Source organism: Panthera tigris, chromosome C1 (genome assembly GCF_018350195.1).
Source record: "Panthera tigris isolate Pti1 chromosome C1, P.tigris_Pti1_mat1.1, whole genome shotgun sequence".
Taxonomy (NCBI): domain Eukaryota; kingdom Metazoa; phylum Chordata; class Mammalia; order Carnivora; family Felidae; genus Panthera; species Panthera tigris.
This window is the reverse complement of record NC_056667.1, coordinates 72,028,523-72,055,321: the sequence shown is the minus strand read 5'-3', so window position 1 is coordinate 72,055,321 and position 26,799 is coordinate 72,028,523. Positions and strand designations below refer to the sequence as shown.

General features: G+C 34.8%; 1 protein-coding gene across 1 annotated transcript in view; it reads left to right on the top strand.

The window, feature by feature from the left end:
- COL24A1 (collagen type XXIV alpha 1 chain) overlaps nt 1-26,799 on the top strand; it is a 398,425-nt gene that overhangs the window by 8,376 nt on the left and 363,250 nt on the right. The window contains exons 2-5 of the mRNA XM_015536213.2: nt 1,310-1,374; nt 13,054-14,405; nt 22,797-22,850; nt 25,615-25,668. Of these exons, the coding sequence (XP_015391699.2) occupies nt 1,310-1,374; nt 13,054-14,405; nt 22,797-22,850; nt 25,615-25,668 (1,525 nt within the window). The remainder of the gene's footprint in view (nt 1-1,309; nt 1,375-13,053; nt 14,406-22,796; nt 22,851-25,614; nt 25,669-26,799) is intronic.

The window sequence follows — 26,799 nt, the reverse complement described above, 5'->3', positions numbered from 1 at the left end:
TAAAAACATTTATTATTGGTAATAAGTAGGAAATGTACCAACTGCTCTTAGTATACCAGGAACTTTTAAGAAAAAGTGATTTTCAGATGGCTTTGTAATCACTCCTTACAGAACTACATTTTGCATAAATGTCATTTGAGGAGTCCCTGGTTTAGAATAGAAAACAGAATCGGGTAATAAAATACTGTTTTCAGCAAGCTTATCATTCCTTTTTGAATTTATCTCTGTGAATTTCACTTGGGTGGTGAATATAGCCAATTATGAAGACCCCTTAACAAAATCTATCAAAAGTTCGGTTATACTAAAAAAAAAAATCACAAAATATTTTTTCTTAGCTATCAATATGAATGAACATTTTGATCTGCGGTGATTGAGTACAATGCTCAAAATTACTGCAAATCAGAATGTTTGATGTTGACATCTACAGGCCATTGCTGTTTTCAGAACTGAATGGAGTATCATGAATTTAGTGCAAGTGACATTCAAATGGCTTCAATATGATAACCAAAAGGATTTTACATATAAACATTTATTTAAACATATCACGGTTGGGGCACATGGGTGGCTCAGTGGATTGAGCATGCAGCTCTTGATTTCAGCTCTGGTCTTGATCTCATGGTCATGAGATCTATCCCTGCTTCCAGCTCTGCACTGGGTGTGGAGCCTACTTGAGTGAGATGAGTTGATGAGAGAGATCACTCTCTCTCTCTTTCTCTCTCTCTTTCTCTTTCTCTTTCTCTCTTCCTCTTTCCCTCTTTCCCTCCCTCCCCCCTCTCTCTTTCCCTCCCTCTGCCCCACCTCTACTCATCCTCTGCTCTTTCTCTCATTCTCAAAAATAAATTACTGTTTCCATCAATTTGTAAACACTGTGGTTAAGTGACTATAAGTTATGTGGCTTTGTGTAAACATATTACTTTGTATAAAATTGCATGTATGATAATTTGACATAATATGTGATAATAATAATTGATAATATTATTTATACTTGTTCACATTTATGGAGTGCTTCCTGTGTGCCAGGTACTGTTTTGTGTGCTTTACATGAAAATTTTTAATTTACAAAAACCTTATAAGATAGATCTAACAGATGAAGAAACACCAAGGCAATAGAAAGTACTCCTGAGTCATACAGTAAGTGGCAAAGGTGGAATTAAATTTGGAGCCCTTGCTCTTAACCAATATGACTATTAAAATACTGTGTTAATTAAAATAATAGCTTACTTCTTAATCATGCACTACAGTTCATTTTGGATTTTATATGATTTATAGGTTGTAAATATCCTCTCAAATCCACCCCCTTTGTTTTTAGGAAACTGCTTCTTCATTTTATTGTGCTATGTGTGGCAGACAGTGCTGTTCATGCACAAGAACAAGGTAAGAAAGCTACCTTGCTACGTATTTGCTTATATAAAAATTCTGCTTCCAAACAGCAAAGTATATGACTGTAAAATCGTCGTAACCTTAAATTCAACATGCAACAATAAAAAATTCTACCCAGTACAATGAGAATGTAAGGGTGAAGAAACCAATTTTGGGGGGAAATATGACCTTTAAGAAATTACTCAGATCTTCCGTCTGTGAAATTGCTTACATTTTTAAGCAAACTCTCTATAAAAGGGAAGTTGTGTACAGTGAAAAGGCTTTGCTTGTGACTTCATTTTAAGTGGGAGTTCTTGGGGGTGGTAAGCTGTGACTGAATTACCTTTGCACTTCTTGAAACAACACAAGCATATACTAAATGTTCCATCTAGATTTACATCATTAAGAAACAAAATAAAATTTGCATACCAGTGGGTTTGGGATATGATTTAAATGGAGAGGCTTAGAAAATAATTCAATGTTTTCTTTTTGCTTGCTAGCTAGTTGTTCTGGTAGTATGGTGATAGAGTTTCAGGAATCTGTGTATACTCTAATTTATTTATTAAGCAACATTTTAAAAAGTATCTTGTATTTGACACATAATATCTTAATTGCCAGCGATTGAAATTTAAGTAAGATAGTGTCTCTGGCCTCAAAGTGTAAAAACAAGTGTCTTGTCAAAGGTTAAAAACTAAAACGCCAAAGTCAAAGAGAAAAACTATGAAACTATGCTGGATCTACAGACATACTACAGACATCACCATGTCCCCATTATTATTATTATTTTTTTTTTTACTCCTCTGTCTTACATTAGCAGGGCTGCCAAATTATTCATTCTTACAAAACCAAGATTTCAATTCAGTGACCAATTCAACAAGCCACTTGGCAATTTGTTCAATCAACTAAATATCAGTAAGAAAGAGACAAGAAAGGGAAATATGTATAGGTAGCAAGAGGTTGCACAAAGGAAGGGGCACTGCTGTATCTGATTGACAAAAGTGATAAGTAGGTAAGTATTCTCGGCCAAGTAGCATGTAGAGGAATTAAAATGTATCTTGGAAGGCATTTTCTAATTCTATTTTATGGGGAAATGGTTAAAATAGGTCACATGTCACATATAACTTCATGAAATGCTATTCTTACCAAGTCATTTCTGTTACTTTATTTTGCTTTAATTAACCATGAAGAGGAGAGAAACTATATCTTCTGGTTCATTGTTATTACTTAAACCTTCTGAGAACTTATCATGTACCAATCCCATGCTTGTAGAATATATATTCGCCACTATCCCATCACAGGGTTTTTTGTAATTATGCCTGTGATAGAATTGCTGGAAATAAGGTTAAGAAGAATAAGTAACGACTCCAAGGGTTACAGGATAATAAATGGAAGAACTAAGATTTGAACTCAAGTATTTTGATTGTGAAGTCTACAAATTCTTTACAAGTAAGCCTCCAGGACCACAGAGAAGATCAGAAAGAAAGAAAATTGCCATTATTAGTTACATATATATTTTGCCGGCACTTATATACATTATTCTAATCTTCATAATGAACCTGCAGGATAGAGATTATAGATAAAGAAACTAAGGCTCAAAGAAGGGGCTTGCTCAGGCTCATGCAGTAGTACTTGAATCTAGGCTATCTCTGACAACAACAAAAAACTCTTTTTTTACTACACATCTTCTTGCTTCCTAATTGCCATCTGCTGGAGTCATGAGTTTAATACTTTACAAAAGGTAGCATTATCAAGATATTAAAAACTGAGGCAAAGAAAGATATAAGGAAAACAATATTTTTGAATAGATTTTTTTAAAAAATTCGGAACCAATGAAAGAAATATCTTTCAACCTTAAGATTTCATTTATAGAATACAAAATAATGCTCCTTTATTTCAGGGTGTACTTCACAATTTTTAGTCTCTCTATAACCATAACATTTTATTGTGAGTTCTTAATAAAAAGAAAAATCTTGTTAAAACCTCTTTAACATCCAAAAATTGGATACTTCTGAGTTAAAGAAAAAATGAAATGAAATGAAAACAGTAGTGTGTTATCAGAAACTTAGAAGTACTTTTTTCCTAAAGTAGATTTTTTGTTAAATTGGCATGACACAATAATGTAACATTTAATCAGGAGTTGTCACTATCACTAATTCTTCTCAGATACTCCAAAAGAATTTTAAACCTTCTTTGAAAAAGATTTTCCAAAAAAATACCAAATATTCCAACCATTTGATTTGGGTGGGGGATGATTCCTTCTAGGAGCTAAAATTCTCCTGTTCTTCTGTGGATTGGTAATTCTCTAAGCTTCCTGTAGAGTTAATGCCTCGCATCTGTGTTAAATCCAGTGTCCTAGAACTCGTGTTTCGTTTTCATCATCCATTTCCTTAGTTGAATGTAGTGTATCATCCAGTGGCCTCCTGAAAATGTGTACATTACATTTCCAAAAATGTGTTTATTTCACACATGAGCATGAGGGTAATCTGGGTGGGTACAGAATTTTGGGCTGTAAATAGTTTTCTCTGTTTTAAAGACATTGCCTTCTGCCTTGCAGTTCAAGAAATCTTTTATACTAATTCTTTATAGGTGACCGTTTTATTTTCTTTCTTAAATATTTCAGATCATCTGTTTATCTTTGATGTTTTGAAATTTTGCAATAATGTGCCTTGGTACAGGTCTTTTTTCAACTTAATGTGCTGGGCATTCAGTAGGCCCTTTCAATGTAGAAACATCTTTCATTTTCTGGGAATTCTCTTGTGTTAGTGTTTTCTTTCTATTTATTTTATTAGAGAATTGAGTAGGATGTATTTGTCATTAATATATAACAAAACAACAACAAACCAAAATTATACTGAAAGCTTAAAAAGGAGGTAATTTAAAGAGTAAATTTAGCATGCAGGGATATACTTAGCAAGGATCTGAAAGAATGGGATTTAAAAAAACACACACATTCATCTTGATATGGCAAGAAACTTAAGAAAGGTTAAAAAAAAATTGAGATTGAAGAATGCCATGGAGTGAGCAGATATCATCGAAGGAAAAATATGTGAGGGGGCATTGCACCAACAGCAAGTTTAAGGGTCCTCAAGATGACTTTCAGTCTCAATAATGCTCTAGAAGACTCAGAACTGAGTGAAATCTGTTATACTCACTGTTATGGTTTATTGCACCAGGGATATAGATTAAAATCAACCCAGGGAAGTGACACTTGAGTTAGGGTCTAGGAAAGTCCTGCATATGGAGCTTCCAGTTTGTCTTCTCTCAGTGGAGTCAGTGTCAACTTTCCCAGCAATGACATGTGACAATATGCCCAGGATATTGCCAACCAGTGAAACTCACCTGAGCCCTTATGTCCAGAGTCTTTATTGGGGCACCGTCATGTAGACGTGGTGGACTGACCATGTAGCTGACCTCAGTCTCCAGGCCCTCTTGAGCCACATGACCAAATCTCTTACTATAAATCACATTATGGGACTATCTTATGTGGTCCATAACCCTCAGATAAACAAAAATATTTTTATCAGGCAAGATATTCAAGAGCTTAAGAGAGTACCTCCCAGGAGCGAAGAACAAACATGCCTGTTCTTTGGGCAAGGTTAAATTTTTTACTGCACAAGTAGCCTATAGGCTTTGGGTGCCATAGTGGAAAGGGTGGGAGGACTTGAAAAAGTGAAATCAAGATGGGGGGTCCCAATGATTCACTTGTATAACTTGACAGTTTGCAATAAAACCACCATACCACTCACAGTTATAAGGATATTCTTAAATGTGCCAATCTACTCAGCCTCATCAACTGTGTCACAGACTCACCATTTCATATGAATACCAGTGAGAAACTTATTTTAAAATGAAGTCCTAAAACATTAACAAAAGAAGGGGTGTGCCTGGATGGCTCAGTCGGTTAAGCATCAGACTTTGGCTCAGGTCATGATCTCGCAGTTCATGAGTTCAAGCCCCGCATTGGGCTCTGAGCTTCCAGCTTAAAGCTTAGAGCCTGTTTCAGATTCTGTGTTTCCCTCTCTCTCTGCCCCTCCCCTGCTCTCTCAAAACTAAACAAACATTAAAAAAAATGAAGCCATAATCCTTTAATGAAAGATTGAGGAGATGGAGAATGGTAAAAAGGTTTTTTAAACAGGATATCCACAAGGCTGAAAGACCATGGATACTTCATTCCTTGTTTAATGATTCCCTTTTATTTCTAGTATACTATCTTGCTGAGAGTGATCCTTTTTTCCTACATTCTAAACTTTCCTGTTTTGATCTTTTAGGTTTGATCACCTTTGACATGTAGCAGAAATTAAAAAAAAGAAAGCTTGTTAGGAAGGCATGAGATGCGAGACTAGAAATGCAGGCAGGGATTAGATCACTAAGAGTCTGAGGGTTGAAATAAGAAATTTGAGTTTTGTACTAAAAGCTGTGAGAACCACCGAGGTGTTATAGGAAGCAGTGTCATGAACTAAATGTTCATTTTGTTCTGTATTTTAGAAAGGTTTTTCTGGCAGCAGTGTGGATGACAGATTGGAAAAGGGTGTCTTACAAGAGGCAGAGAAATCTATTAGGAGCCTAATATGATAATCTAAGAGTAAAGAGAGCTTAACTAAGGCTTGTATTGGACTTGATGACTAAATAGCTATGGAGAATGGGTGGAAAGGAAGTATCAGTGGTGATTGCCAGGTTTCTGCGTTAGATGGTTGATTGATTCTTTCATTCTTTCAAACAATACTTTGGACCCACTTTGTTTTAGTCATTATTCTATATGTTGGAATATAACAGTAAAACAAGATGAAGCACTACCCTCATGGACCATGTATACATATATAGTGTGGTATATAATGTATATGCATATGAAATGTGATATATATGATTTTATATATATATAATATATATATATATATAATATATTTATTAATTATGTCTCCCTAAATTTTTAGTGCTGTGAAGGAAAAATAAAGCATAGTAAGTAAGATGTTGGAGAATCACTGGGGCCAGATGGATGACTATTTTATCTTTTAGATATTATTGTCAGGGAAAACCTCTTTGAAAAGGTCACATCTGAGCCTAGATCTGAATGAACTAAAGGTTTGGAGCATTCTAAACAGAAAGAATAATAAGTGCAAATACCACGAATTCAAAATGAGGTTAGTGGTTTTAAGGAATAAGAAAAGACCAGTGTGGCTGGTACTAAGTAAGGTGGGATGAAATGAAAAGAGAGGAGATCAAGAAAGGTAAGAAGGGAGTGGATGGCATAGGTTTCATAACACCATGGAAAGGATTTGGATTGTATTTTTACTGCAACGGGAAGCCATTGGAGGATTTTGTTCAGGAGAGTGGCATGATATAATTCACACTATAAAAATATTACTCTGGCTAGTGGTTTGATAGTGGGGCTCTTCAGTGAGAGAGGCACTAAAGTAAGAGGAACAGATTTGGGGGAAAATATGTTGAGTTAGAAGTGCTTGCAGGACATCTAATCTCTATTGCATAAATTCAGTAGGCAATTGGATATGCAAGTCCAGAAGAGAAGTTTGTGAGTCAGCATGTGTGGTTATTGAAATCATGTTTTGGATGAAGTCATTAGGCTTGGTGTTTACAGTAAAAAGAGTAAAGTGTTGTCTTGGTGACACCATGATTTATTCTCTGTTTGAGAATCAGTTCTGCTGTTAGAGGACATATGCATTCCTTAAAGTTGCCATGCTGAGAATTTGGGTCCAGAGGACTGTCTGCTTTCAAATTCTGCCTCTATATCCTACTTGGGTGACCTTGGGAAAGTTATTTAAATTCTCTGTGACCTAGTTTTTATAACTGTCAGAGTTAACAATAGTACCTACCTCGTAGGGCTATTGTGAGAATTATGTGGCTTAATAAAGTTGTGAGACCAGTGCTTGGTATGTAGAATTAATAAATGCTGCTGTTATTTTTATTCCTTAAAAAAATGCAAAGCACAAGTGAAATAAGTCAGACTGAGAAAGACAAATACCATATGATTTCACTCATGTGGAATCTAAAAACAAAAAACAAATGAATAAACAAACTAAACTCAGAATCAGACTGATAAATATAGAGAACAAATTGATAGTTGCCAGAGGGAAGGGGGGTGGGGGGATGGGTAAAACGGATGAAGGGGAGTGGCAGGTACAGGCTTCCCGTTATGGAAAAGAAGTCATGGGGATGAAAGGCACAGCATAAGGAATATAATGGTATTGTAACAGCACTGCATGGTGACAGATGGTACCTACACATATGGTGAGCACAGCATAACATGCAGACTTGTTGAATCGTTATGCTGAACACTGGAGACTAATGGAACGTTGTGTGCCAACTGTACTCAAATAAAAAAAATAAATTAAAATTTAAAAAAATTCTTAATGAAAAAAAATGCAAAGCACTTAATAAAGTGCCTGGTTGGTAATCAATATTCTTTAAAAAGTAACTGATTTCCTGTATGACTCAAACTGGATTGATTATGTGGTTAGGGCCACTCATGAAACAAGTAATTTATTATAGACAAGTACGTTTTTTGTTTATTTGTTTTGCTATATTCACTGGTACCAATTACCTAAATTTAACCTCCAAATTGCAATTTGGTGATATCAAGGGCCAGACCTAAATTAACAATGAAGAGTCTGTTCTCTGACAGAAGTCTTTCTCCTATTCTCCCCACCCCCTCTCATCTGTGCCTTTTATCCTTAAGAGTCCTCTGTTCTCCCATCAATATCTGCTCAAAGCATTTGTTAAACATATTCACACTAAGATTTGAAAGTGAAAAACTGGATTAGCATTTAGAAATGCACTCAGATACCAACTCTGGTGGCCACTTACAGAATATTCCCCACTGTGAGATTCTGTGGGAATAATGATTAATTCCTGAGGCTTGCCAAAGGAAATATGAGGTGATGTGGAGAACACATTGCCTGTAAGGCAGTGTGATGAGGCAAAGATTAGAGACTTTGAAGCTACACTGACTGGACTCATATCCATTTCTACTATTTATCAGCTGTGTGATGTTGACCAGGTTATTCAATCTTTCTGGGCCTCAGATTCTTCATCTGTGAAATAGGTATATACTTGAAGTGTATAAACTTGAAACAATGAGAAATTATCTTCTTACTTCCATTTCTAGATATCATAAAAAAATTAATGAAATAATAATCCTGAAAACTCCATTTTCAGCAAAACTAGGGGACTGATAATATTTGCAAACTCAAAATATGCTGACAAAAGCATCTAAGTGCCAGCATAACCACACTTCCTAAAGATGAGGAGCATACCCTGAAATATTTCACCTTTAGCCCTTGTACGAAACAAGTGCTACAGGAACTGGGGTGGACAGAAGCTGCCCAGGGTCAAGAAGCACACATAGTAGCTAAATGGCCAGTGGGGACAGATCCCAAAACATGCACAAATCTACTTCCTAAGGTGAAGGATTCATTCTGAAGCATATACCAATGAGAATGGATAGAGAGGAGGGAGAGTAAAGTGTTGCCAGCTAGGCTGGCTATAGAAGTTCTGCTAGAAGGTTCAGAGAAAAAGGCTAGGTATATCAAAAAGCCATTTGAGAAGGAAACTCTGGTAATGCTGAAAGAGCCCTTTGGGTTTTGAGATTTGGAAGGCATGGCCCTCTGTCTTCTCCCCAGCATCCTTCTATAAATTGTTGGGCTATGAAATAATAAGTAACTAAAAATAACTATAACAGACTAAATAGAAGGGTACAATAAGGAAGGTATAGGAGAAAGGAGCAAAATGAGAATGTACACATAAAAAAAATCACCTCTATGAAGGAAGATCATAAAACAGAAATATAAGAACTCAGGAGAAGGAAGAGATGGCAAGACATTAAAAGGATATGAATTGTGAGCTTGTAGAACTCAGAAAAAGATGTCGTAGGAAAACAATTTTATAAATCAAGATGAAATTGGAAGGAGCACAAAGAGAGATTAGACATTATAGGAAACATGGTAAAGACAGAAGTGAGAAAATCAAACAGAACTGAAGATAAAGAACATATTTTAAGAGATTACAAAGAATAACAGACACAGAAGACAGCAGTGGAGATTAAACATTATTATAATAGGAATTTTTGAAGAAGAAAACCAAAACTATAAAATAGAATATTCAAGGATGTAATTCATGAAAACTTTGCTGAAGCAAGCAACAACAACTAAACTTGAATCTAAACAACAAATGGGCATCTATATGCCTGGAAACATTTATCCAGAATGGTCAATATGAAGCCATATCCTAATAAAATCTGCACTTTACTTCAAAGATAAAGAACAGCTCTTTGGGGCATGTTGGTTAAAAAAAAATGAGTCATTTAGAGAGAGAAAATTAGCCGACTTCAGACTTTTCTTTCCTAACATTCCACACCAATAGACAGTGGAATCATATCTCTAAGATATTCAAAGAAAGTATCAGCAAAGAATTTTATATCCAGTGAAACTTGAGATATGAGGCTACCAACAAACAATTCTAAAAAGTCAAATATCCAGGAAATTTTCCATGAACGCTTCTTGAGGAGACTAATAGAGGATAAACTTCATCAAAAAGGAAATAACTGAGATAACGATTACAAAGACTGGCTGTATAAGAAGAAAATTTGGGAACAGAACTGAATATAAATGCCATACAAATGTAGGAATGGTCCAATCACTGATAAATGGGAAGGGAAGAGGGAAAAAAGACAGGAAGTGTATTAAGTTTGCTGATTGGCTCATATGTAGAAGCTGGCTGGGAATTAATATTATCCAAAGCTGATAAATCAAATAAAAAGTACTATAAAGATATTTAACAATAAAAAAGTCAATACTAGGAAGCTAATTCTGATAGTAAGAGAAAGGGAGGAAGGGAGAAAAAAGGAAAAGGAAACACTATCCATAGGAAAGAAATAATAGATATGTCTAAATAAAGAGGACTAGGGACATTTTATATTTTTATCATTTTAAAGATAACAGAACAAAAATACAAATCTATCTAAAATATAATTCTTAAGCTATATCCCATAGATTTTGGTATGTAGTATTTTAATTTTTGTTATTTTTCTAAAAACTGTGTAATTTTTATTTGTATTTTCCCAATGACCCCAATGATTTAGGAGAAAATCTTTAAATTTTCCAGTTAAAGGTTTTTTTTTTTTTCTGATTTTGTTATTAAAATCTAACTTGTTAGCATTGTGATTAGAGAATGGTGTCTAATTTGTACTTTCTGTTTTTAAAACTTAGCCTAATAAATTCTACTTAAATTAGGTCACAGAAAATAATGAATCAATACTATAGTTGATAAAGATAGTACAATATGAGAAAAAACAGACCAGTCTTAACTTGTAAATATTGATGTAATGATTCTACATACGTTGTTCTTCAAGAATCCAGCAAGGTATCAAAAGAGTAACATATAACCATCAAGTAGCTTTTATTTCAGGAATGGAAAGATGGTTTGATAACAAGAAACTTATGAATAGCAAATTCTCAAACACTTTTGACTTTTTAAAAATCTCAGCTATTTGTTATAAAAACTCTAAATTAGAATTGAAGGAAAATATATGAAATATTAAACACACACACATGTATATATAATACAGGTTTCAAATAATATCCTTTCCAGTGATATTTCCTTTAATGGAATCAGAAATTTGAGGCAGTATATAGCAGGGGTTATTTCTTTGGGTAAGAAGCCCTTGATATCATGCCACATAAATATGGTACTTCCTTTGTGTAAGGATAGCCTATTTGGCATATTATAATGATAACTTTCACAAAATATATGATTATATACACTTTAAGTGTCGTGATTTTCAAAGGAGCAGTGTTTCTAACATAGATTACTTCTCAGATTGAGATATGCACCTTCTTAGAGGCAGAAACCATTGTGCAAGAATACTCAGAGTCACCGACTAAGCAGACAGTTGTTTCAGGAATATAAATTTTCAATGAAGACTGAGGATGGGGATAGTTAATTGATTTCACTGGTAATTCATGTTATATATTAAAACAAATATAGCCATATTATAGAGAAAAATTAAAGTTTTTCCTAAATTATAATTGTAAAACATGAGAAGTCAAAGATTTTTTGTTTTATTTTTATGGGGCCTCTTTAAAATATTCCTCCCAAATTCCTGGAGACACATATAATTCTAAACTGATGTTAGGAATGTTTTGGTGGAAAAGTTTAAGAGACACTGTCATACTGTTTTAGATACAAACATTTATAACATTTGAAACTATTATAAAACTATGACTGCTTTATAAATAAAATGATGGTTGTTATAACCATAAAATAAAACACCTGAGTATTTTATAAAGCTCTCTGGTGAGAAAACATTTTAATTGTATTGCTAGGTTATGCATGAGTGATATTTGCTATTATTTTTGCTATTTGCAATAAACATGAATTATCGAATATCTACTAATTTCCTATAAAGGAAAAACTAAGATAATTCACATTTTTTTGGCTAATCTACAAAAGCTTTTTTCTCACTTATCACAGTTATGAATTCATATTCTTTGACATTTCTTGTTAGAAATGATTACATATATACAAAGTTACAGGTAGGAGATTTATAACACCCAAAATAATAATGATCCTGTGCCTGACTAAACTGTTCTATATCTCTAATACAGGATTCATCATTCTTCACAAATTATATTTAATTTTATAAGACTATAGAAAGAAATGCGACATCTGATAAGATCCTGGTGGGGCAAATTCATTCATTTAGAAATTATAGAACTATTTGCAAGGCAAGAATAGTAGATATCCAATAATTAATTAGACACAGAATCTGTCTTCCAAGAGTTTATAATTGGAAAGGGGAGATAAACAGTATACTACTAGTAACATTGCAATAAAAATAAACCAGAAAAAAGCCATTATTATATAAAGTTTATATTATGTACAACCTATATATAAAGTTTATGTTATATACGACCTATATTTCATATTATATAATAAATATTGGAAAGGGTCTAAAAATTGCTTTGATAAAAATTACCTTGGAGGACTGAGAAAATAACAGAAGCAAGAGAAACTTGGAAGGGAAAGAAAAAGTATGGTAATCATCAACAATAGGAATTTAAGTTTGCTTGTCCAGGAGATATCAGGGTGACTGGATACTTTATGTGTAGCACACCCTTACAGTATCAGGCACAGGGAGAACTCTTGCATAACTTGTAAATTTCCAGAAGGCTATCAGGGAAAAAAACCTGAAAAATTATAGTTTAAAAGATTATGTGAACTTAATTTGTACAGTGGTTTTCAAGTTATAAATTTCTTTTTGTAACTGTGTCCCCAGTTTCTCTTTAACTTAGAAGTCATAAAATTTTAAGTTCCAAATTAAAGAAGTAATATTCATTGGAGTAACAAATATGATTCCTCAATTGATTGAGAAAAATGAGAGAGCATTTACTAAATTTTAGGTTTAGGAATATAGGTTGTGTGTGTGTGTGTTTGTGTGTGCATGTATGCACGCATTAGTATGTGCTTACGTGTGTGTGTGTTCCAAATTACTGAGTATAACATTTTACTCTTCCTCCCCATGTTTCTCATGAACTGGAAATTGATAGAGCATGCTTATTTTAGGGATTACTGTTGATACAGACAAGGAATATTTTCTCATACTCAAACATTCATATGAACACCTGAATGCATGAGAGTAAGATTCTTTCTCTTTCTCTTTCTCTCTCTGTTTTTAATTTCCAGGCATAGATATTCTTCATCAACTAGGCCTTGGAGACAAAGATGTAAGACACTCATCATCAGTGACTGCTGTACCATCATCATCTACACCATTACCTCAGGGGGTCCATTTAACAGAATCAGGTGTCATTTTAACAAATGATGCTTATATTGAGTCACCTCTCATGAAAATTTTACCATTCAACTTAGAACACCCATTTACAATATTAATTGGGTTACAGTCACATAGAGTAAACAATGCATTTCTCTTCAGCATTAGAAATAAAAATAGACTGCAATTAGGAGTGCAATTATTACCTAAAAAATTAGTAGTATACCTTGGAGGAAAGCAGTCTGTGTTTTTCAACTACAGTGTTCATGATGAGCGATGGCACTTCTTTGCCATTACTATTAGAAACCAAGTTGTTTCAATGTCTGTTGAGTGTGGAAAGAAATATTTTAGCAGAGAGACTCTTTTGGAAGTCCAGACTTTTGATTCTAACAGTGTGTTTACACTAGGAAGTATGAATAATAATTCTGTCCATTTTGAAGGAATATTATGTCAGTTGGATATTATTCCTTCTGCAGAAGCATCTGCAAACTATTGTAGATATGTGAAACATCGTTGTCACCCTGAGACAAACCATCTTCATACAACCATCGTACCAGCTGAGATACTGGAAAACTCTCCCTTGCCCAAACAATTTGGTGAAAAAGTGCTGTCTGAGGACACATTTACCAAAGGCAAAAACATTCCAAATATCATAAATAATGATTCTGCAACAGTCCATAAGCAACAAGAACACCAAATATCAAAATCTCAATTCATTTCTCTTCATTCAAGGAATGTTTCTGCTGTGGATCTTGTAAACCATGGAATTCAAGACAAAGAAATGATCAATGAGGAACATACTCAGACAAATTTAAGTCTGTCAATGACCCATCATCTCAAAAAGGCGAAAACAAATAGCAAGGAGAAATTTAGTTCTTTTTCAAATGTATCCGACAATGTCACACAACATAATGATAAACTAACTGGTCTGTCACCATTTAAGAAGATATCATCTATTCTTCCACATATAAAACAAGAAACAATTACTAATCTCAAGAAGGCTATCACAGCAAATCTACACACTAATGAACTAACGGAACTGCAACAGATTTTAAACACAACCTTATACAGAGTGACAGATGAGCCATCTGTGGACAATCACCTTGACCTAAGGAAGGAAGGTGAAATTGATCCTGATGCTACCTATCCCATCGAAAATAGCTATGAGACTGACCTTTATGATTATTATTATTATTATGAGGATCTTAATACAATGCTCGAAATGGAGAATCTGAGAGGGCCAAAAGGGGACACTGGACCTCCCGTAAGTTGTTGTTGTTGTTTTTTAAATCTGTCTTAATGCATTAACTTATCAAAAATCACTAGACTGAAGAATACAGAATAGATCAGATCTGTTTCAGACATGTATCCTGGCTATAGTGATGAATTTACGGTTACTATAATGCATCCAGCCAGAATGCAGTGTTGGCTTAAATATTATATTTTTTGTTGTTTATATTGGCAGGCTGAAAGGTTACTTAATTCTGATAAAATGGTGAGTAAGCTATATGTTTTTCTTGTTCAGTTGAAGTTCAACCAAGAATTCAACTGCTAAATTTGGATTAGCATTCTTTATAGAAAAACCATAGACTTATACACAGTCATGTTAAGAGAAGGATATAAAAGTTATAGTACACTAAAGAAAAACACGTTAAATACATCAATTAAATTAATTGATAATCATTAAACCCTTCTTTCAGCAAAATAATATCAAATGAACTAAAATAGTAAAATTTACTTTAGAGATAATTTTGTAGTGAATCACTGCCTGGTAAAAAGCAAAACCTTACATTATTGTTCTAAATGTAACATATTTCATTACATCTTTAATGGTATAGTTAATTTAGATTTACAGATTAATAAAAGCTCCATCTACCTAATACAAAAAGTAACTAAGAGCTCATTGGCCTATTCAATGAAAAAAACAAGCAAACAGCCAAATCACTTATTTGATAATGTATAAACAAAACTATATGATAATAGATTGATGTTTTTAGCTCTGAAATTCTTTCGTTGTGTAGGTGCAATTACAGATGAACATATGAAAAATTTATAAATCATTTAAAACCCATTTTAAGCTATTTAAAATTACATTGGGGGGAGCTGGGTGGCTCGGTTGGTTAAGTGTCTGACTTCAGCTCAAGTTATGATCTCATGGTCTGTGAGTTCGAGCCCTATGTCAGGCTCTGTGCTGACACCTTAGACCCTGGAGTCTGCTTGGGATTCTGTGTCTCCTTCTTTCTCTGCCCCTGCCCCACTCACACTCTGTTTCTCTCTGTGTCTCAAAAATGAATAAACGTTAAAAAAATCACATTAGAAACATTATGTTTTTGCCTTTTATATTTGTATATGTTAAGTAATCAACTTTTATGTGTTTAGAAAATAATATTTTTAATTACAAGCAGACTAAAATATATATTAAAGCATTTATTTATTTTATGAAAATAAAATTTGAGTCATTGTTTTAGTTCAGAAGCCATTGGATGGGAGAAGATGATGTCACTTGCTTAGCTTATGTTTCCTTTGTGGTTCTTGCTTGAAATGACTTGATAGGTATTGAACAACTCTTAGAGTGAATGTTTAAATGTCTTAAAGTATGAATAACATTATTATAGAGAAATTCTTTTCAGTGATAGCAACTAATTATCAACATATTAGTAATAAAATTGAGCCACTGGGCAGGTCATATTAAGCAAATAGTTATGGAAGCCATTTACTTTCTTCAGTATGATGAGATGAGCATAAATCTCTTCTATAAATCCCAAACTAGTCATTTCAATATTGGTGGATGAAGCAGTAATATTTAACAGATATTTACTTAGTTTCTGTTATGGGAAAAGCAGGAACACAAAGTATGGATGACACAGTCACTGCTCAGAAGGAGCTTACAAACTAAGTGCATAAGGTACAAATGTTCAAAAGCAAGAGAAGTGTTTTCTGAGGTGATCCCTATGAAAGATCGCTTAAGGCTGAGCTGTTCGGAATAGCTTGGAATAGTTCGGAATAATTTGGAATTGTCTTGTGGACAAACTAGTTATAATGTAGGCCCAAAGAATGGATATATTTTGATAGGTGAAAAGAACGAACCTATTTTTTTAATAGGAAAAGCAGCATAATAGCTATCATTTACTGAGTTTTTACTTTGCGACAGATGCTTGACCATGCCCTTTAAATTCATTATCTTAAAATAACTTGGTGAGGTTGGAATTATTATCCCCATTTTTTCAGGTGAAGAAACTGTAACCCAGAAAAGTCAGTTTACTTGCTCATAACCACATTGCTAATAAATGACAGAGCCAGGATTCACGTTTTTTGCCTCTAAAGCTTAAACTCTCTCATGATGTTAGACTGAATATTGTTGGACAAAGATAAGACCCAAGATAGATGTTGTCAGATTGTAGAGAGTCTTAATTGTCAAACTGATAGTTCTTACTTTATCTCATTCTCGTGGGGAATTTTATAGGTTTCTAAGCAGAGATATTAATGGAGAAGTCAGTCTGTTAGTAGTGCCCAGCACAGACAGGAAGTTCCCACTATCATCTGGATGTTACAAAACTAAGACATTAGGAAAATGTGAAAATGCAAAGGAAAGGTAGAATTCAGGAGATATTTTGAAGAAATATATGGGAAATTAATTGGACCTAGGGACCAAACAAAAAGGAAGAGAAAGATGACTTTAAAGTTTCAAGTCTATGGATTGGGAGAATGGTAATACCATTACTAAAATTAGTAACTAAGAGAGGAAGTCGATTTTAGGAGAGGAAGTTAAGTTAAAACATTTCAGGTACTATTGAAAATTCAGTCAGCCTTTGGAAAAGTTGAAGAAGCTGAAATGAAAAAGAGAGATCATGATAAGAATGTAGATTCAGGAGTCTTCCTATCAATATTATAGTTGAAGGTGTAGGGTTCGATAATTTTCAAAGAAAGGAGTTTGGCATAGAGTCAAGAGTCAAATCATGGGGAATGTTTGCTTTGGGATTATGGAAGAAAAAAAGCAGAAGTGTGAATGAACAGTCAGATGGGAGAGAAGTATATAGTGCACTGTCACAGAAGCCCAAGAAGAGAGTTTTGAGAAAAAATTGATCAGCAGTGCCAAAAGCTACATAGAAGTCAAAAAGGATGAGGACTGAGAAAAAGTGGAAGAAATGCATTAGCTCTTCTGATGGGAAAGTCAACTTTGTGAGTCCAACTTCAGGATAATGTAGAAGACTAAAGGTAGATTTTTTAGGAAGCTAATGAAACTGTGAATGATGAAGAAATAATGAACTTTGTAGGGATTGTTGCATCACTTCTTGAAGTAGATGTTACCATGTGAAATCTCAGGCCAGCCTGATTTTTCCTACCTGTAGGTGACCATTTCTTCTTTCATATGCCCGTACAGTTCTTTCATCATCTCTGAAGTTTATTAAACCTATATCAGTCTGTATCAGTTTTTTTTTCTGGTATGCCTTTGATATGAAGGTCATTTTTATTTGATTATAGAAACATCTCCCCTTATATCCTCAAATATTTTTCTTTTCCATTTTTCCACATTCTTCTTCAGGATGTCCTTTGTGATGATAGACATTATCTATCATTTTCTCTACAAGCATGTATGTGTGATTGCTTTTTCTATTTTGTTTCATGTGAATTCAGTTATTCTGCACTCACATTCCTTCATTGATTTTTAAATTGTATCTAATCAGTTTTTATGGTATCAGACATGGCTTTCATCTATAATGGTTTCTTTTTTCTCTTTCATGTATTTCTTAAACTCTTCTGGTTCACATTTCATTACCTTCATTGTTATTTTTATTTCTTATAACTCTTCTTTGACCTCTGTTTTTATAGAAACATGGCATCTTGAAATCCTTTGCATCTTTAGTGAACTATATGACTGGACTTTTTCTCTGTTGCATGAAGTAATTCCTCTTCTGGTAAACAATTTTCATCTACTTTTAATTTATGTTTCTGTCCTCATACTTTCCCCTCCACTCAATAAGTATGTAAAGGCCCCTGGCTGGTTTCTTTCTGGTTATTAGCCATTTTTAAAATAAAGGCAGGGGCGCCTGGGTAGCTCAGTCGGTTGAGCGTCCGACTTCAGCTCAGGTCAGGATCTCACAGTCCGTGAGTTTGAGCCCTGCCTCGGGCTCTGGGCTGATGGCTCAGAGCCTGGAGCCTGCTTCCAATTCTGTGTCTCCCTCTCTCTCTGCCCCTCCCCCGTTCATGCTCTGTCTCTCTCTGTCTCAAAAATAAATAAACGTTAAAAAAAATTTCTTTAAAAAAATAATAAAGGCAGCTCTGGGGCACCTGAGTGACTCATTTAGTTAAACATCTGACTCTTGATTTCGGCTGGGGTTATGATTTCATGGTTCGTGAGTTTGAGCCCCACCTCTGGTTCTGTGCTGACAGCATGGAGCCTGCTCGGGATTCTTTCTCTCTCCTTCTTTCTCTGTCCCTCCCCTGCTCATGCTCTCTCTCTGAAAATAAATAAACTTAAAAAATAAATAAATAAAATAAAGGCAACTCTAACTGGGGCACTATTTGTTTTAGAATAGCATAGGGAGAAGCAGAGGGAAATAAGGTGGAGTGGTACACAGTGTCAACTTTAGGTTGCTGCCTTTAAACACCATCTTATTATATTTATTTTGTCCTCTATCCAGAGACATATCTCCTCTTACTTTCATGTACAATTTGTTATGAAATCTTTTATTTCATAGGCCCTCTAAGAACTAATATGATGATTTATGCTCCTGTCTTTCACCCCCTGTCCCCACCAGACATCTTCTGAGGTTAGGAGGTTTGGTTGTAGATCATAACAATGATGGGTTCCTCCTCTTCAGTTCCACCTTTCTTACTCTTGGCTGTTTGAAGCTGGGTCTTCACTGGATCATTAATCATATCTACTGTGGCTTTCTCATTCCCTTAAGCCTCATCGTTGTGTAATCAAAGGATTTTTGAGATGAACATTCAAGACTGATAGTTTTAGATATCTGTAGCCTGTTCAAGATTTGAAATCTGAGGAGGTTTTTCTTTCTGGTCATCTCTCAACATCTTTCCTTACCGCAAAGTTTCTCAGTATTTGGAACATAATCTTCATATTTTGTGGTTTGTGGTTGTGGTCCTTTCCTTGTTTCGTTGGAGATGATTTTTTTTTTCTTTCAGTGTTTTTGTTGTTCTCAGTGGGTTTTGAGGGATGGAGGGTAGTTTTAAAAATGTTTTCGTTCTGCCATGTTTTATGTAAATTCTCTAGTGATCTTTTTAAAAACACAAACCAGATCACCTCAGTTAGCTGCTTAAACTCTTCAGTGGCAGAAGAATAAAGCACTTAGAATAAATGAAAGACTTTATCATAACCTGTGCAGTGGTGTGTGATCTGGCCCCTGCTTACCTCTGCAGCCTCCTTTTGTGCCACTTTCTCTTACTCTCCCTGAGTTTTCTTTTTCTTCTTCAATAAGACTGTGCTTTTTGTTTGTTTTCTTTTACTCATGCCCTCGTTCATTTTATTCCTATTTTCTGGAATTTTACTTTCTCCTCTTTTCTAACTCTTATTCATTTTTTCAGTGTGAGCACTTACTTCCTCAGAGAAGCTTCCTCTGATACCACAAATAAATTAGGTGCACTAGCTATGTTAATCTCTCTGTTGCTTGCTCGTTCTCTTCCTTCATATCACTAAGTAAAATGTTTAATTATGTGCTTATCTGTTAACGTGTGTCTTTTTTCTAGACTCGAAGCTGTCGGAGGGCTTGATGCTTACTAATGCTTATCGAATGAGTGAATGAATGAATGAGTGAATGAATTTTTAAAAGGAATTTTAGTTGCAGGACTTCCAAGATTAATTGACCAGGCATTACTATCTTTTAGAAGTTTTGGTCTAGTGAATATATTTAAGGCAATTATATATTTGATAATATATAATAATTACCTTAGTAGCCTGGGTGGCTCAGTTGGTTGAGTACCTGACTCTTGATTTTGGCTCAGGTTGAGATCCCATGGTCATGGGATCAAGCCCCATGCTGAGCCCCACATCAGGTTCAGCTGGAGCCTGATTAAGATTTTTCTGCCCTCTACCCCACTCATGCGCACTCTATCTAAAACAAACAAACAAAAAACCCCTAGTAATTATAATATTATAACTAACATTAATTGAGTGCTTACTGTGCACCATGTATACCTTTAAAAAAATCATTATTCTATAGTTTACTGGTTAACTACTATTTCTTAGCCATAGTGGTAGTTATTCTATATACAGTATCTTTAATGATCACAATAACTGAAAGGTAGATCTTTATCATCAATATTTTAAAGATGAGGAAACTAAGGCTTAGAAAGAGTAACTGACTTGTCCAAGGTCATTCAGCTAGTAAATCATTGAGGCCTGATTTGAACCTAGATTAGACAATTGCAAAACCGTTACTCTTTTCATGGAATTATGCTCCTTTTTTTTTTTAAACTTTTTTAAAAGTTTATTTATTCTTGAGAGCGGGCGTGTGTGAAAGGGGGAAGGGCAGAGAGAGAGGGAGAGAGAATCTGAAGCAGGGCTAGATCACATGAACCACGAGATCATAACCTAAGCCAAAATCAAGATGGTCAACAACTGAGCCCAGGCATCCCTTTCTCTTAATAACCAATAACCTCAAAGTTAAAGTGCCATTTTTAGTACTTAACTTTATTTATAGAAAATCACTTATTTTCATCAAACAAGTCATGCCATATAAAATCAAATTTCTTCCCTGGTTTGTAGAAATCCCTATTAATCTATTCTCAGTGATTTGAAAATGCAAATTTGTGAAGAAGTTAAAATTGATTTTTATACAGTGCTTATTAAATAACTCAAATATTTCAATCATGACATAAAATAGACTTTCTTTCTTGCCCAGTATCTAATAATAATTACCTTTTCTATGTAATTGGAATACTGTTTTCTTTTGTTGTAATATAGTGTCATGGGGTAATAAACCAAACTAGACATTCTGTTTTAATTTTCCATTTAGTTTTTCATTTTTCTTATTTTTGGGGACTTCAAATAAATAGCTGTTAACTTCCGATTATAACAACAGAACCAGAATTGTGAAAAGGATTTCAGTTTTTAAAAAAAATAAGTGAAAGTCAATTTTTGATGGTTAGTGATATAATGTTATATATAATATATATATAAAGTTAGTGATATAATGATAGCTGTTAAAATATTTGAACAGTTCAGGAAGGAGGATGCCCTCAGTTTGAGGTTGAATGGGAATAGTACTTCTGTCTCAATGTTAGGAGATATATGAAAGGTTTTATTGGGGTGCCTGGGTGGCTCAGTCAGTTAAGCATCTGACTTCAGCTCAGGTATTGATCTCACAGCTTGTTGAGTTCAAGCCCCGCATTGGGCTCTGCAATGACAGTGCAGAACCTACTTGGGATTCTCTCTCTGTCCTTCCATCTCTGCCCCTCTCCCACTTGCACTATCTTTCTCTCTATATATAAATAAATAAATAAATAGTTTGTTTTTTTTTTTTTAAATCAAGTTAGGGCATGGGAGAAGAAAAAATACAATCAAAGGGAAATGGTCAGCTTGAAAAATATAAAGAGGATTAGAAAACTTCAAAACAGCTGTAATATTAAAAAAAAAAGGAGAAAGTTTTGAAGAGTAGATAATATCAGAATGAGGAATGAGAAAAAAATGCTGCATAAAATCAAGGCTCTTAGGCCATGCTATCTGTTAATGCTAAGGCTAGCACTTTAACCTTGATATGCCGAATTTCAACATTCATGCTATTTTTAATGCAACTTTGAATGAATATTTGTAAAGTGGAATATGTGTATGCTCTAGAGACACCAAGAATAATTCCATATCAGCAGAGTGCTCTGCAACAATTAAGTGAATGCAACATGAATGAATGCATATGTTAACCATGTCTCAAATGAACATTTATTCTGCCCCAGTTGATTGTTAAAGTAAAAAAAGACGACATAAGTCATCACGTGAGGAAGTAAAAAAGGAAACTACTTCTTCCTATTCAATATTACTTAACATATTTAATATTTATTTAATATTATTTAATATATTTAATATTATTTAATATATTTAATCAGAATGCTTTAAAAATTGATCAGTGTTTGCTTTCCTACTTTGTTTTGCAAACCATTTAAGTCTCTGACTGAACTCCTGGTATGCTATACTTGGTGCAAGGCAGATTTATTACTGAATATACAAGAAGGATCTCATAACAGTTTAACACATTATACAGATCCTTGCTATAAGCCTTTTAAGAGAACATAACATAGTCAGTGCTTTAATTTTTCCAGGCAAGTCTTTTGAAATGTGTCTGAAACGACCTGTAGTTGTTGGTCTCCCAACCCTAAATTGAATTCTGCCTTCAGTAGTAAAAGTAAATTTAGGTAAAAGTTACCCACAAAACTACTAGTTATGGTTCCTGTAAAAGCCAGATACAGTGGCTGTAACCATAAGTCACAGACTTCCTACGGCCATTTCTGGCCAGATTAAAGAGGACACTTGAGTTTCAACTCTCACCCCTGCTGATTAGGGTGAGGGGATTCATATTACTTTAAAATCATCATCAGCTGGGAACTGGGGACTGAAAACAAAGCCCTAAAGTGGGAATCTTAATAAGTCTTGTGAGAAAAGATGTGTCTATAATTGTGCCTAACATCTTGGCATTTGTTTTCCAAGGGTCCACCTGGTCCAGCAGGCATCCCAGGCCCATCAGGAAGGAGAGGTCCACGGGTGAGTAAATGGGCTCTGTGTCCCACTGCTGTTAGAATTAGTAACACTGCAGTATGTTTTTTTTTTCCCCAGCATTGTACAGTATGTACTTCCTTTGGAAACCTGCCTGGGTCTTCAAACTTAGTCTACCTTTGCCAATTCAAGAGAAACTCAGGAACACGTGCAGCTTGTTTATTTGACCGTAAACACCCAGCCAAGGCACTCTCTGTGAACCTGCCTGAGAAGGATTATCAAATTTATAAATTAGTGCTACTTGTAACATTATTCTTAGTTATAAAGCGATCTCATGGGTAGTTGATAGTTCGAGGTGGGGTTCATTTGCTTTGGGAAATGAAGAGGAGTGGGTTGCCTTAAAATAGTACATTCCTGGATTACATAGTGGAAAATGCTGGAGCTACTGACTAGAAAAATAATTAACCTGAGGAAAAAGCTGCCTTAAGGATCAGCAGTGGTTTCTCACATTACACATGTCCAACAAAAGATTTACTGCTGTGTTAAAATTTGTTTCTTTCAAACCTAAAAAATAAATGTGGACTTTTACTAACAGAAATTCTTCCAAGAGCCAGAAAAGGAACTGCAACCGTGTGTTGTAAAGACAGATGCACATGCTGTGTATAATCCACTTTCTGTCCCGATTTTTGTCTATCTTACACACAATATAGTGAAAAAGCATCCTGAAATATTACTTTAAGTCGTCCATATTCACATTCAACTCCTGTCCTCATACTGACAAGAAGGCTCAGACGAACGCTCACTGGCTGTAGCTGCGGTTAAACATTTGTTTCACTTCTCTATACTTGACCTATCACATTCCTCCTACAGTCTCTCATCCACGCGCCCACTCTCCCATAGCCGGCAGACTGTTTCTATCCTTCTGGCTCTCTGTCTGGATCCCACCTTTCTGGGGACTGGATCTCTCTCTGTACCAATCCCATTCCCTATCCACTACTGAGGCTGTTCTCCTACAGCAAGACCTTCAGTCTGAGTCTCCATCTATTCTCATAGTACACCAGTTTCCTTCCCTCATTTCTGTCTATTTTTTTCACTTATTTGTCTAATCCTTTCTTTAAGGAAGGAACAGTATTCCTCTTCTCCAGGCTAATTATTACATTTGTGTTCCTAATTTTATCTCCACTCCATTATTTAACTTAAAACTTGCAACTTCACATTTTTTTCTCTCCCTAGATTTTAGCTCATGTGGCAACAACCAAACCATTATCCCTTTTCAAAAAAAACCCTCAAACTTTCACTGTTATTAATTTTTCCTAGTTATTGTCCTAGCTCACTGTTGTTGCACTATTGAACTTTATAAAATAATAGTTTATGCCGTGGCCCTACATCAATGCTTATGTGTAAAGGCCCATAAATTTTTCCATCTATTTTATTAAAATTTATTTTAATAATAATTTAATCTAATAATTTTTGAAGGTTGCAAATGACATATCATAAAATCTAATCTTTTTTCCTTAGTTTTAGTCTTGCTAGATATACTTCCAATATTGCCATTGCTGACACCCCTTTCCTTTCTGAAACACGATGCTCTATTAATTCAGAATTGAAAAGACAGAAAAATAAGTAATTACTAACTATATGTTATATGTTAAGAGAGAGGTATGGCTGAAGAGCTGAGACAAGGGTACCAAATCCAAATGAGTGTAGGGGGCCTGGAGACCTGGAAAGTTCTAGAGGTGGATCTTAGTTCCTCCATTGATGGTTCCATAAGCTTAAGTTTCTTCACTTGTAAAGGGGAGTAAAAATAGCCACCTTGCAGGATTGTTATAAGGATTAGTAATAAGAAATGTAAAGCATTAATGCAGTTATTTACATATAGTAGGCACTCAGTAAATAGAAGCAGTTATTAAATTCAAACCAACAAATATTTATTGAGTGTCTAATATGTTCCAAGCGCTATACTGGTAATACTAAAAACAGTCCATTTTCAAAAAATTTTTAATCCTAGAACTAAATGGCACATGTCATAAAGTAGTTAAAAGGGCAATAAAATATTTAAGTAACAGATTAGAACAGTCTAATAAATGTCCTAAAGCGATATACAGTTAAGTACAAATTAACTTTACATGTAGCAATTTCTATGAAAGCTAGTAAGAAAGAGAAATCACTTTATCATGGTGTATCTAGGATTTAAAAAAGAGGTGGGGGGGCACCTGGGTGGCCCAGTTGGTTAAGTGTCAGACTCTTGGTCTCAGTTCAGGTCTCGATCTCAGGTTTGTGAGCTCAAGCCCCACATAATATTTATTTATCTAAAAGAATAAATTAAATAAAACTGAGGTGGGATCTAGCTGACACTTGAAGAATGATTTGGGCAGCTGTAGGGGGTAAAGTTAAACGAGTCTTTAAGAGATACATAATGGCATAAGTAAAAACTCAAGTACAAGAAAGGGTTAACACATGTTGACAGAAGAGTAAACATTTGCACTTCCTTATTTTTAGGCTTCTTACTCTGCACAGGTTCTAGAAGTAGCACTATGCATATAGCTCGAGATAGGGGTGAAAAATAAAGGAGGTAAACACCTCAAGACAGTGTTTTGAATCAAAAGACAGAAACTGCAGTACTGCTCTAGTGTAGCTCTCCTTTCCAAGACTGAACAATCCAACATCTCAGAAAAAATTAAAAAAATCTTTGTGGAAAAAAAAAAGAGGTAACATTCATTTTAATTAAATTATGCTATGAAATATTTATACTGACTGTTATTTGTATCTAAAACTGTTCTAAGAACGATCTGACCTTTTTTACTATTTGCAGGGCATACCAGGGCCACATGGAAATCCTGGGTTACCTGGATTACCAGGTCCAAAGGTGAGTGATGACTAGTGAGTATCATGTTATTTTCCTGACATTATTAAAGAAGGTCTTTAACTCTTTTTAAAATTGAAACATAGTTGACATAAATATTATATTATCTTGAGTGTACAACATGATGAGTCGACACCTGTACACACAGCAAATGATCACCACAGTAAGTCCAGCCGCCATCTGTCACCATAAGTTACCAAAAGTATTTTTTCTTCTTATGATGAAAACTTTCATGATCTATTCTCCTGGCAACCTTCGAATATGCACTACAGTACCATTGACTGTGTCCCCATGCCACACATCACATCCCCATGACCTATTTATTTCACAGCTGGAAGTGTGTACCTCCCAACACCCTTTACTCATTTTGGACATTTGGCAACACCCCCTTCTACCCTGCCACCACCACTCTGTTCTCTGAATCCATAAATTTTGTTTTGTTTCTTCACCTGTTTTGTTTTTTGGATTCCACGTATAAGTGAGATTATATAATATTTGTATTTCTCTGTCTGACTTATTTCACTTAGCATAATGCCCTCAAGGTCCATCCATGTTAACACAAATGGTAGTATTCCATTTATTTTTATGGCTGAGTAGTATTCCATTGTGCGCGCGCGCGCACGTGTGTGTGTGTGTGTGTGTGTGTGTGTTTATACCATATCTTCTTTATCCATTCATCCATTGTTAGACACTTAGGTTCTTTTCATATCTTGGCTATTATAAATAATGTTCCAATGAACATAGGGGTGCATTTATCTTTTTGAATTAGTGTTATTATTTTTTTTTTCTGATGAAATGCCCAGAGGTAGAACTGTTGGATCATATGGTAGTTCTTTTTTTTAGGTTTTTTTTTTTTTTAATTTTTTGGAATTTATTTAGAAAGAGAGAGAAGGGGAGGGGCAAAGAAAGAGGAGACAGAGAATCCATCCCAAACAGGCTCTGTGCTGTTAGCGCAGAGCCTGATCTGGGGCTTGAACTCACAAACCATGAGATCATGACCTGAGCCGAAACCAAGAGCTGGACTCAACCGGCTGAGCCACCCAGGTGCCCTGATCATATGGTAGTTCTATTTTTACTTTTACTTTATATTATTACTATATTCCCTAAGCTGTATTTTTCATCTCCATAACTTAT